We start from the raw sequence: 13,757 nt of genomic DNA, 5'->3' as shown, positions 1-13,757 counted from the left end.
ATCATCATCACACCTTCATCACCATCACACCTTCATCACCATCACACCTTCATCATCATCACACCTTCATCACCATCACACCTTCATCATCATCACACCTTCATCACCATCACACCTTCATCATCATCACACCTTCATCACCATCACACCTTCATCACCATCACACCTTCATCACCATCACACCTTCATCATCATCACACCTTCATCACCATCACACCTTCATCATCATCACACCTTCATCACCATCACACCTTCATCATCATCACACCTTCATCACCATCACACCTTCATCACCATCACACCTTCATCATCATCACACCTTCATCACCATCACACCTTCATCACCATCACACCTTCATCACCATCACACCTTCATCATCATCACACCTTCATCACCATCACACCTTCATCACCATCACACCTTCATCATCATCACACCTTCATCACCATCACACCTTCATCACTGACACACCTTCATCACCATCACACCTTCATCACCATCACACCTTCATCATCATCACACCTTCATCACCATCACACCTTCATCACCATCACACCTTCATCATCATCACACCTTCATCACCATCACACCTTCATCACTGACACACCTTCATCACCATCACACCTTCATCACCATCACACCTTCATCATCATCACACCTTCATCACCATCACACCTTCATCACCATCACACCTTCATCATCATCACACCTTCATCACTGACACACCTTCATCACCATCACACCTTCATCACCATCACACCTTCATCACCATCACACCTTCATCACCATCACACCTTCATCACCATCACACCTTCATCACCATCACACCTTCATCATCATCACACCTTCATCACCATCACACCTTCATCACCATCACACCTTCATCACTGACATACCTTCATCACCATCACACCTTCATCATCATCACACCTTCATCACCATCACACCTTCATCACCATCACACCTTCATCACCTTCATCACCATCACACCTTCATCACCATCACACCTTCATCACCATCACATCTTCATCACCATCACACCTTCATCACCATCACACCTTCATCACCATCACACCTTCATCACCATCACACCTTCATCATCATCACACCTTCATCACCATCACACCTTCATCATCATCACACCTTCATCACCATCACACCTTCATCATCATCACACCTTCATCACCATCACACCTTCATCATCATCACACCTTCATCACCATCACACCTTCATCACCATCACACCTTCATCATCATCACACCTTCATCACCATCACACCTTCATCACTGACACACCTTCATCACCATCACACCTTCATCACCATCACACCTTCATCACCATCACACCTTCATCACCTTCATCATCATCACACCTTCATCACCATCACACCTTCATCACCATCACACCTTCATCATCATCACACCTTCATCACCATCACACCTTCATCATCATCACACCTTCATCATCATCACACCTTCATCACCATCACACCTTCATCATCATCACACCTTCATCACCATCACACCTTCATCATCATCACACCTTCATCACCATCACACCTTCATCACCATCACACCTTCATCACCATCACACCTTCATCACCTTCATCATCATCACACCTTCATCATCATCACACCTTCATCACCATCACACCTTCATCACCATCACACCTTCATCACCATCACACCTTCATCATCATCACACCTTCATCATCATCACACCTTCATCACCATCACACCTTCATCACCATCACACCTTCATCACCATCACACCTTCATCATCATCACACCTTCATCACCATCACATCTTCATCCTGACTGCTGCTATCAGATCTATTGATCTATCTATTAATAAAAATAATCCCCATTTAACCCCCAGAGGTTTGGTTATTTTGGGGTGGTGACCCCTTCTCATCTCTGTAAAGATGCTAATATAGTAACAACAGCACTAACAGATCAGGGTGCAGAACGTTACAGTCAGTAGTTGAACGTTCGGTTTCACACGTGTTATTTATTTACAGTTTTGTTTTTTCAGTCGCTCTGTCCTTGTATGTTATTAAATAATGTATAAACCCTCCAACGAGGTCAGCGGATTATTGAACATGAATATGAATCGGCGGCGCCGTTACGGACGCGAGGCTCCAGGCTAACGCGCTACGCCGTTTCCGTAGCGGATGGTGGCGGATCGTCAGCGTTCAACCTTGAGAGGCGTCATCTGAAGCTACAGAACTTCTGATCTCCCTCCAGCTCCACGTTATCAAAGTTTCACCTTCAAACCCAAAGTTTCCCATCGAGTTTTTATCACTCGTTCATCTCGGGGCTTTTAACCAGCTCGGTGTGAGACGCTCGCGGCGGGACGACGTCTGTTCTTCACGTACGTGCAGAGCGTTCGAGATTCGGCGCCCGTGATGCTACAGCGCCGCCGAAATTTCCCTCCATTACACAGAGAAGCCAGAACCTGAAACTAAACTTAAATATTAAAATGTTTGGGCTGAGCGTCGTGCTTATCAGCGCTCGCCGAGCCCTCGATCATACAGAGAGGCAGAGCGGCGTAACGGCCGGAGCGACGCCCAATCTGGGAGAGGAAAGTGATGTGAAATTGAGTCTCACCTCTATCAGAGAAGGGCAGCGCTGCTCCACCCGGTCCAAATTCCACTGCTGACCCCCAAATTCCACAGTGCTCACAACACACCCATATCAAATATATACAGAAATATACTAACAATTCCACTTCCTGTTTATCTGATTAATGATCGTCCACAGTGTCGTGATTTCACTCACCAGATTACACCCATGAGGCATAACATTAAAACCACCTCCTTGTTTCTACACTCACTGTCCATTTTATCAGCTCCACTTACCATATAGAAGCACTTTGTAGTTCTACAATTACTGACTGTAGTCCATCTGTTCCTCTGCATGCTTTGTTACCCCCTTTCATGCTGTTCTTCAATGGTCAGGACCCCCACAGGACCCCCACAGAGCAGGTATTATTTAGGTGGTGGATGATTCTCAGCACTGCAGTGACACTGACATGGTGGTGGTGTGTTAGTGTGTGTTGTGCTGGTATGAGTGGATCAGACACAGCAGCGCTGCTGGAGTTTTTAAACACCTCACTGTCACCGCTGGACTGAGAATCGTCCACCGACCAAAAACACCCAGCCGACAGCGTCCTGTGAGCACTGATGAAGGTCTAGAAGATGAGCGACTGAAACAGCAGCAATAGATGAGCGATCGTCTCTGACTTTACATCTACAAGGTGGACCGACTAGGTAGGAGTGTCTAATAGAGTGGACGGTGAGTGGACACGGTGTTTAAAAACTCCAGCAGCGCTGCTGTGTCTGATCCACTCATACCAGCACAACACACACTAACACACCACCACCATGTCAGTGTCACTGCAGTGCTGAGAATCATCCACCACCTAAATAATACCTGCTCTGTGGGGGTCCTGTGGGGGTCCTGACCATTGAAGAACAGCGGCACAAGTTTCATTTTATTTCTGAAATACCTCACTAGTCGTTTCAGAAATGGTAATGGGACACAAATGGCCCAGGGGTCGTAGTTTGGACGCCCCTAGATTAGTCAGTCTGTTAATAAATCTTAATTGTGCATCATGACGAGTAGTGTCCTGTTTCATAACACATATACACCAAACTTATCTAAAAAATGAATAAATAAAATTTCAAAAACATTAAAACAAACGTCCTGATGTTCTGCAGTTTCTGACACAGATAGTCATGTTCCACCCACTGAACTCACTCGCCCACTCATGTTTAGTGACAGTTTAAAGTAAACCTTCTGCATAAAGGGACAAAAAAGTTGGGACGGTAAAGCGTTTACCACTTTGTAACGTCGCCGTTCCTTCTCACGACACCGAGGACGCCGAGCGATGACGTGTTTCCGTTATTTTGTCCCGTTTTTCCTGCAAACACATCTTAATGTGTGAAACAGTTCAGGGTTCGAATTTCTTCTCACGTCCTCTATCGGGGACACAGCAGGAGTGCAGGCAGGACGCTCCAGCACCCGTACCCTCTTCATGTGGTTTTGCATCGTCTTGTTTAAAAATGCTGGACGTCCCTGGAAAAGACGACGTCTTGAAGGCAGCTTAGAGAATGTTGCTCTAAGATCTCAGTGTACTTTTCTGTATTGATGCTGCATCACAGAGTGTAAATGACCTTTACCAAGGGCACTGACACGCCCCCATATCATGACACACCCTGGTACTGACCTGGTGCTTTAGGCTTGACCCACCACCACCACTTTGAATTAGGGTTTAAATCCTAGCAGTGCTAACTACTGACCGGGCTTCTAAACAGACATGATTTTAGATATAACTTTGTGTCTTGGGGGGTGACCAAAACCCTGTGATAAACTGACAACATGTCCAGGGTGTTCCTGCTCTGCGCCCACTTTGACCCTGACCAGGATAAAGAGGTTGATATAGATGAAATTAGACTGGTGCCGTGTTGCTAACCCTGCTGCTGTCCCCTGTATGCAGATGTGTTTGCAGTGGTTGGGTCAGTGCTTCTGGAACTACCTGGACTGGTGTGAGATCTGCCATTACGTGGCCGTGTGCATCATCATGGGCGTCGACTATCAGGTGTACATGTGCATCTCAGTACTGAAGCACCTGCAGCAGGAAATCCTGCAGCACACACAGCTCCAGGATCTGCAGATCTTCCTCAAGGTAAATTCATCCAGCAGTAAAAGCTCACCAGGGTTACAGCTCCACATGTATCTGTGTTTATCTGGATTCTCCTCCCTGTTTCACTTTTAAACTTGTGTTACAGCTCCAGCTTCTGAGAAATGCTGAGAATCAGAATCAGCTTCAGAACCGAGTGTAGAATTGAGTGTAGGATTGAGTGTAGAACTGAGTGTAGGATTGAGTGTAGAATTGAGTGTAGAACCGAGTGTAGGATTGAGTGTAGAACCGAGTGTAGGATTGAGTGTAGAACCGAGTGTAGGATTGAGTGTAGAATTGAGTGTAGAACCGAGTGTAGGATTGAGTGTAGAATTGAGTGTAGAACCGAGTGTAGGATTGAGTGTAGAATTGAGTGTAGAATTGAGTGTAGAACCGAGTGTAGAATTGAGTGTAGAATTGAGTGTAGAACCGAGTGTAGGATTGAGTGTAGAACCGAGTGTAGGATTGAGTGTAGAATTGAGTGTAGAATTGAGTGTAGAACCGAGTGTAGAATTGAGTGTAGAATTGAGTGTAGAACCGAGTGTAGAATTGAGTGTAGAACCGAGTGTAGGATTGAGTGTAGAATTGAGTGTAGAACCGAGTGTAGGATTGAGTGTAGAACCGAGTGTAGGATTGAGTGTAGAACCGAGTGTAGGATTGAGTGTAGAACCGAGTGTAGAATTGAGTGTAGAATTGAGTGTAGAACCGAGTGTAAAATTGAGTGTAGAACCGAGTGTAGAATTGAGTGTAGAATTGAGTGTAGAACCGAGTGTAGAATTGAGTGTAGAACTGAGTGTAGGATTGAGTGTAGAACCGAGTGTAGAACCGAGTGTAGAATTGAGTGTAGAATTGAGTGTAGAATTGAGCTGGTGTCTCTCTCTGTACTGTGGTGCTTGACCTGCTCTCTCTGTCGGTCAGTAGTTTAACACAGTGAGACGTCGAGTGACTGAGCGCCTCAGATAAACCACGACTGACGGGACGTCGTCCTTTGTTGTAGTAAATTTTCGGGTAATGCCCAACCCCCCCCCCCCCCGGCGCCCCCCCCAGCATTTTAAACACGGCTCACGGTACGAGGGGAGTTCAAAGCCCTCAGATGAAGCGTTCCGGGCGTTTCTCCCTGTTCCATTATTAATCACCACTTGAATGTTTCTCCTGCTGATTCTAAACGCGCTCGAATCTTTCGGCTTCTTTTACTCGCCGTTTCCTTTTAAGCTGCAGGAGTTGATTGATGGATGAAGAAAACATCAGTGCACTTCACTTCCAGCTCCGACCGCCTTTCATCTTAATGCGCTCTGTAATCGTGTTGATGCAGAAATAATGAACATTTACTCACATTTACAGACGTTAGCAGGAACCTGCTGCCAGTTTACCAGGTTAAAGCTGCTCTCACATGATAAGCAGGACTGGACGTGTTTAACCGCTGCGTCCACACCTTTATGATAGCGGCGGTACGGCTGAGTGTAGAACCTACAGACGATCCTCAGTACTGACGGTCTATTCATGTATGGAAAATGTATTTCGATTAAATCAGGAACGCTCGGAAAAGCGTCCTCACGAACCGTTACTGCTTCAATCAGACGCTTCATTAAATCTTATTAAAGATCCACGAAGCTCCGAGCACTGATTCCAGGATCAGGAAACGAGGGATCATCACCTAAATACAAACATACAAATATTGTGTACAACTACTGACCACGTTTCTCCCAAATTTCTAATATCACTTATCACACCAGGCCACTCGAGGAGGATGGAGGTTCCTGCTGAGTCTGGTTCCTCTCAAGGTTCCTTCCTGTATTATTAAGGGAGTTTTTCCTGCCACTGTCGCCCTCGGCTGCTCAACAGGGTTTTTTGGTCTGTCGGTCCTGGATTCTGTAAAGTTGCTTTGAGATGACGTCGACTGTGATATACAGGTCATGTTTACTATAATATGAAGGATCTTCACTTTTAGTTTCCTCACGTGTATATTGTGGTTATAAGCGGTGAGGGTGGAGGAGGAGGAATCACTCGTGTCTGAGAGACGCTTATAGTCCGGATTTAGCTCCATCTGATTTATACCTGTTCTGTTCTGTTCTGTTTGGTTCTGTTAGGTTCTGTTTGGTTCTGTTTGGTTCTGTTCTGTTCTGTTTGGTTCTGTTCTGTTCTGTTCTGTTTGGTTCTGTTCTGTTCTGTTTGGTTCTGTTCTTTTCGGTTTGGTTCTATTCTGTTCTGTTAGGTTCTGTTCTGTTCTGTTCTGTTAGGTTCTGTTCTGTTCTGTTCTGTTTGGTTCTGTTCTGTTAGGTTCTGTTCTGTTCTGTTTGGTTCTGTTCTGTTGGGTTCTGTTCTGTTCTGTTCTGTTAGGTTCTGTTCTGTTTGATTCTGTTTGGTTCTGTTCTGTTCTGTTTGGTTCTGTTTGGTTCTGTTCTGTTCTGTTCTGTTTGGTTCTGTTCTGTTCTGTTTGGTTCTGTTCTGTTCTGTTTGGTTCTGTTCTGTTAGGTTCTGTTCTGTTCTGTTTGGTTCTGTTCTGTTCTGTTAGGTTCTGTTCTGTTCTGTTCTGTTAGGTTCTGTTCTGTTCTGTTTGATTCTGTTTGGTTCTGTTCTGTTCTGTTTGGTTCTGTTCTGTTTGGTTCTGTTCTGTTTGGTTCTGTTCTGTTTGGTTCTGTTCTGTTTGGTTCTGTTCTGTTTGGTTCTGTTCTGTAGTAAGCACTTGTGTCTGAGAGACTGAGAGACGCTTATAGTCCTGATTTAGCTCCATCTGATCTCCACCTGTTTGGAGCCTGAAAGAAGCTTTAAGGGGAAGAAGATTTTCATGTGATGATGTGAAAGCACCAGCGCATCAGTGGCTACCAGCTCAACCAAAAACAACCAAACACATTAATAAGTCGGTACGACGCTGGAAAAATGCATCAGAAGGCGACGATGTAGAAAAGTGATGGAGTTTGTGTATGAAGAACCTCCATAAAACACAGCATCTACCTACAGTTCCTACCTACAGCATCTACCTACAGTTCCTACCTACAGTATCTACCTACAGTACCTACCTACAGTATCTACCTACAGTATCTACCTACAGTACCTACCTACAGTATCTACCTACAGTACCTACCTACAGTATCTACCTACAGTTCCTACCTACAGTATCTACCTACAGTACCTACCTACAGTATCTACCTACAGTTCCTACCTACAGTATCTACCTACAGTATCTACCTACAGTATCTACCTACAGTATCTACCTACAGTACCTACCTACAGTTCCTACCTACAGTATCTACCTACAGTACCTACCTACAGTATCTACCTACAGTTCCTACCTACAGTTCCTACCTACAATATCTACCTACAGTACCTACCTACAGTATCTACCTACAGTACCTACCTACAGTATCTACCTACAGTACCTACCTACAGTATCTACCTACAGTTCCTACCTACAGTATCTACCTACAGTACCTACCTACAGTATCTACCTACAGTTCCTACCTACAGTATCTACCTACAGTATCTACCTACAGTATCTACCTACAGTATCTACCTACAGTACCTACCTACAGTTCCTACCTACAGTATCTACCTACAGTATCTACCTACAGTATCTACCTACAGTATCTACCTACAGTTCCTACCTACAGTATCTACCTACAGTTCCTACCTACAGTATCTACCTACAGTATCTACCTACAGTTCCTAATGATCAACAGCTCAGAAATCAATAACGTGTGGAATTTAAGCCACTCTCGATTTGGTTGGTTACTTCTGTAGGTTACTTGATGTTATACTGTGGTTGATAAGTGACATTTGAATGAGTCCTGGTCAGTGTGGAGATGCTCTGATGGTTTCTTACTTTGTTTCCCTCAATGTCTGACATTTGCTGCTCATATATTTGATGGATAGATGGATTATGGGATGGATGATTGGATATAAATGAATGGATAGATGGATGAAGGATGATGGATGAAGGATGAAGGATGATGGATGGATGGATGAAGGATGATGGATGAAGGATGATGGATGGATGGATGTGATTGGATGTGGATGTTTTTAATCATGTTTTACTGTGTAAGTGATTTAACTTTGATGATAGATGTTTGATGAATTTATTGATGGTTTAATAATGGATGGATTAATGGATAGATGATGGATGGTGGATGATGGATGGATGGATGTGATTGGATGGATGAAGGATGATGGATGGTGGATGATGGATGGGAATCAGTTTTAATCATGTTTTACTGTGTAAGTGAATTAACTTAATAATAATTGGATGGATGAATTTATTTATGTATTGATAGAAGGAGATGGATGGATGGATGGATGATGGATGAAGGATGATGGATGAAGGATGAAGGATGGATGGATGGATGGATGGATGAATGAATGGATGGATGAATCTTTTGAGCGATGGTTTATGGATTTATTGATGGATGATGGATGACGGACAGATTGATTGGATGGATGATGGAAGATGGATGGATGGATGGATGGATGGATGATGGATGAAGGATGGTGGATGGATGATGATGGATGAAGGATGGTGGATGGATGGATGGATGAAGGATGATGGATGAAGGATGATGGATGGATGAAGGATGATGGATGGATGGATGTGATTGGATGGATAAAGGATGATGGATGAAGGATGATGGATGAAGGATGATGGATGATGGATGATGGATGAAGGATGATGGATGGATGAAGGATGAAGGATGATGGATGGATGGATGAAGGATGATGGATGTTTGATGAATTTATTGATGGTTTAATAATGGATGGATTAATGGATAGATGATGGATGGTGGATGATGGATGGATGGATGTGATTGGATGGATGAAGGATGATGGATGGTGGATGATGGATGGGAATCAGTTTTAATCATGTTTTACTGTGTAAGTGAATTAACTTAATAATAATTGGATGGATGAATTTATTTATGTATTGATAGAAGGAGATGGATGGATGGATGGATGATGGATGAAGGATGATGGATGAAGGATGAAGGATGGATGGATGGATGGATGGATGGATGAATGAATGGATGGATGAATCTTTTGAGCGATGGTTTATGGATTTATTGATGGATGATGGATGACGGACAGATTGATTGGATGGATGATGGAAGATGGATGGATGGATGGATGGATGGATGATGGATGAAGGATGGTGGATGGATGATGATGGATGAAGGATGGTGGATGGATGGATGGATGAAGGATGATGGATGAAGGATGATGGATGGATGAAGGATGATGGATGGATGGATGTGATTGGATGGATAAAGGATGATGGATGAAGGATGATGGATGAAGGATGATGGATGATGGATGATGGATGAAGGATGATGGATGGATGAAGGATGAAGGATGATGGATGGATGGATGAAGGATGATGGATGTTTGGTTCTGTTCTGTTCTGTTCTGTTTGGTTCTGTTCTGTTTGGTTCTGTTCTGTTCTGTTCTGTTTGGTTCTGTTCTGTTAGGTTCTGTTCTGTTCTGTTTGGTTCTGTTCTGTTCTGTTAGGTTCTGTTCTGTTCTGTTTGATTCTGTTTGGTTCTGTTCTGTTTGGTTCTGTTCTGTTTGGTTCTGTTCTGTTTAGTTCTGAAGGATGATGGATGAAGGATGATGGATGGATGGATGATTGATGAAGGATGATGGATGAAGGATGCTGGATGGATGGATGGATGATGAATGAAGGATGATGGATGGATGGATGATGGATGAAGGATGATGGATGATGGATGAAGGATGATGGATGGATGGATGGATGGATGGATGAAGGATGATGGATGAAGGATGATGGATGGATGGATGGATGGATGGATGAAGGATGATGGATGGATGGATGATGAATGAAGGATGATGGATGGATGATGGATGAAGGATGATGGATGAAGGATGATGGATGGATGGATGGATGGATGAAGGATGATGGATGGATGGATGAAGGATGATGGATGGATGAAGGATGATGGATGGATGGATGAAGGATGATGGATGGATGGATGAAGGATGATGGATGGATGGATGAAGGATGAAGGATGATGGATGGATGGATGAAGGATGATGGATGAAGGATGAAGGATGATGGATGGATGGATGGATGTGATTGGATGGATGAAGGATGATGGATGGATGAAGGATGATGGATGATGGATGGATGGATGGATGGATGATGGATGGATGGTGGATGATGGATGATGGATGGATGGATGGATGGATGATGGATGGATGGTGGATGATGGATGGATGGATGAAGGATGGATGATGGATGAAGGATGATGGATGATGGATGGATGGATGTGATTGGATGGATGGATGTTTAATCATGTTTTATTGTGTAAGTGAATTAACTTTGATGATTGTTAGCGAATCCTTGAGCGTTTGTTTTGCGCTGGTAGAGAACGATTAGCGGCGGTGTTCTGCTGACTCCCGCCGTAATTAGGCGGCTAATTTGTGTGTCGGTGCTGAACAGATCCTCGTCGCTTCTGGCTTCTTTTGCTCTGCATCTGTCAGTAAAAAAGCGCTTACGCTGCAGCGGCGTTTTATATCAGACCGCAGAGCCGAGTGGAGTTATCTGTCCTGCTTCTCATTTCCATATTCTATTGTGTCCTGCTGCTTCTCATTTGCTGAGAAGTTTTAGGGCTTTAAATCCACCTGCTGACTTCATGAAAATGCAATCATGCTTCTTTTGTCTCAACCAAAACTGCTTATAGACGCCAGAATCTGCAGAGGAAACGAGGTTCTGCATCCGGGCGTGGCTGCAGTGAGCACGTCTGGAATCTTAATTACGTTTCTGATATCAATTATTACAATTAACGATTAAACCTGCAAACATAATAAAGAATATTAATATATTATATAAGCTCTATATTACAATATATATAAGCTACATATACACCATGTATTAGCATGATCAATAAAGTATCTGTCTGTCTGTATATCTATCTGTCTATTTGTCTATCTGTCTATTTGTCTATCTGTCTGTCTGTCTGTCTATTTACCTGTCTGTCTATCTATCTAATCTATATATCTGTTTATCTTTATATCTGTCTGTCTATCTATCTATATCTCTGTCTGTTTGTTTATCTGTCTATCTGTCTATTTGTCTGTCTGTCTTTTTATCTATCTAATTATCTATTTATCTGTCTGTCTATCCTGTGTTCTTCCTGTGATGTTGATGTGATGTCAGACAGGATGAAGCTGAGATAAAAAAAAGTTGGGACGGTAAAGCATTTACCACTCTGTAAGACGTTTCTGCACCGTGGACGCCGAGCGATGACGTGTTTCCGTTATTTTGTCCCGTTCTTCCTGCAAACACGTCTTTAGGTGTGAAACAGTTCAGGGTTCGAAGTTCTCCTCAGGTCCTCTATCAGGGACAGAACGGGACTGCAGGCAGGCACTCCAGCACCCGTACCTAATCTAATCCCTGCCCATGTGGTTCCATCAGCTGTTGATGAAAGATGGTTCTTGATGTGGCGGCGTCTGAGGGATCAGAGATCACCAGGGTTCAGCTCAGACTCGCACCATCACCCCAAGCACTGTAATTCCTCTCGATATTTTCAATTGTTTAATATTCTGCACTGTAGAGGGAGAACATGCAAATCTCTTCCAATCTTTATTTAATGAACTTTGTTGTGTTTTTACTCTCAGCCTTTCCTGGATGCTGCTTTTGCACCAAACCACGATTACAATCACCTGTTCACATCACCTGTTCACATCACCTGTTTGGAAATATCTCAGCTTCATCCTGTCTGACATCAAATAAACGTCACAGGAAACAGACTTTTACAGCGTGACTCAGATATACACGTACTGACTGTTCTTCTCTCCTGTTGTGGTCTGGTGTAGGAGGATCCCATCCAGGGCTTCAGAGTGAGTGATTATCTGGAGTACATGGAGAGTCTGGAGCACAGGTACAGATCCATGGTGCTCACAGACATGAGGAACAGCCTGCAGAAGAGAACGGAGCAACCATCACAAAGAACCTGAGAGGAATATTTATTATTGTAAATATTTGGTTGTTTGGCTGCTCTGAGTGAGTGAATGTGAGTGATGCTCTGTGATTGGTCCAGAGTTAAAATAAATAAATAAATATCATTTATGATACTGGTGTCTTCTTTTTGAGGTCTGATGTTCCTCCTTTATGGGGTCTGATGTTCTTCTTTTTGAGGTCTGATGTTCCTCCTTTATGGGGTTTGATGTTCCTCCTTTATGGGGTCTGATGTTCCTCCTTTATGGGGTCTGATGTTCTTCTTTTTGGGGTCTAATGTTCCTCCTTTATGGGGTCTGATGTTCTTCTTTTTGAGGTCTGATGTTCCTCCTTTTTGGGGTCTGATGTTCTCATTTTTGGGGTCTGATGTTCCTCCTTTATGGGGTCTGATGTTCTTTTTGGGGTCTGATGTTCCTCCTTTATGGGGTCTGATGTTCTTCTTTTTGGGGTCTGATGTTCCTCCTTTATGGGGTCTGATGTTCTTCTTTTTGAGGTCTGATGTTCCTCCTTTTTGGGGTCTGATGTTCTCATTTTTGGGGTCTGATGTTCCTCCTTTATGGGGTCTGATGTTCTTTTTGGGGTCTGATGTTCCTCCTTTATGGGGTCTGATGTTCTTCTTTTTGGGGTCTGATGTTCCTCCTTTTTGGGGTCTGATGTTCCTCCTTTATGGGGTCTGATGTTCTTCTTTTTGGGGTCTAATGTTCCTCCTTTATGGGGTCTGATGTTCTTCTTTTTGGGGTCTGATGTTCCTCCTTTATGGGGTCTGATATTCTTCTTTTTGGGGTCTGATGTTCCTCCTTTTTGGGGTCTGATGTTCCTCCTTTATGGGGTCTGATGTTCTTCTTTTTGAGGTCTGATGTTCTTCTTTTTGGGGTCTGATGTTCCTCCTTTATGGGGTCTGATGTTCCTCCTTTATGGGGTCTGATGTTCTTCTTTTTGGGGTCTGATGTTCCTCCTTTTTGGGGTCTGATGTTCCTCCTTTATGGGGTCTGATGTTCTTCTTTTTGGGGTCTGATGTTCCTCCTTTTTGGGGTCTGATGTTCTCCTTTTTGGCATCTGATGTTCTCATTTTTGGGGTCTGATGTTCTCATTTTTGGGGTCTGATGTTC

General features: G+C 43.6%; 1 protein-coding gene across 2 annotated transcripts in view; it reads left to right on the top strand.

Moving 5' to 3' along the window:
• The window catches only part of tbc1d32 (TBC1 domain family, member 32), an 88,579-nt gene extending 75,824 nt beyond the window's left edge, over positions 1-12,755 (top strand). For both annotated transcript variants that reach the window (XM_063002439.1, XM_063002438.1), the window contains exons 33-34: positions 4,503-4,691; positions 12,507-12,755. In XM_063002439.1, coding sequence (XP_062858509.1) covers positions 4,503-4,691; positions 12,507-12,647 — 330 coding nt within the window. In that variant the 3' untranslated portion in view covers positions 12,648-12,755. The remainder of the gene's footprint in view (positions 1-4,502; positions 4,692-12,506) is intronic.
• The last annotated feature ends 1,002 nt before the right edge of the window (positions 12,756-13,757 follow it).

This window comes from Trichomycterus rosablanca, chromosome 9 (genome assembly GCF_030014385.1).
Source record: "Trichomycterus rosablanca isolate fTriRos1 chromosome 9, fTriRos1.hap1, whole genome shotgun sequence".
NCBI lineage: Eukaryota > Metazoa > Chordata > Actinopteri > Siluriformes > Trichomycteridae > Trichomycterus > Trichomycterus rosablanca.
The sequence above is the reverse complement of the archived record's forward strand: the minus strand, read 5'-3'. Positions and strand labels throughout refer to the sequence as shown.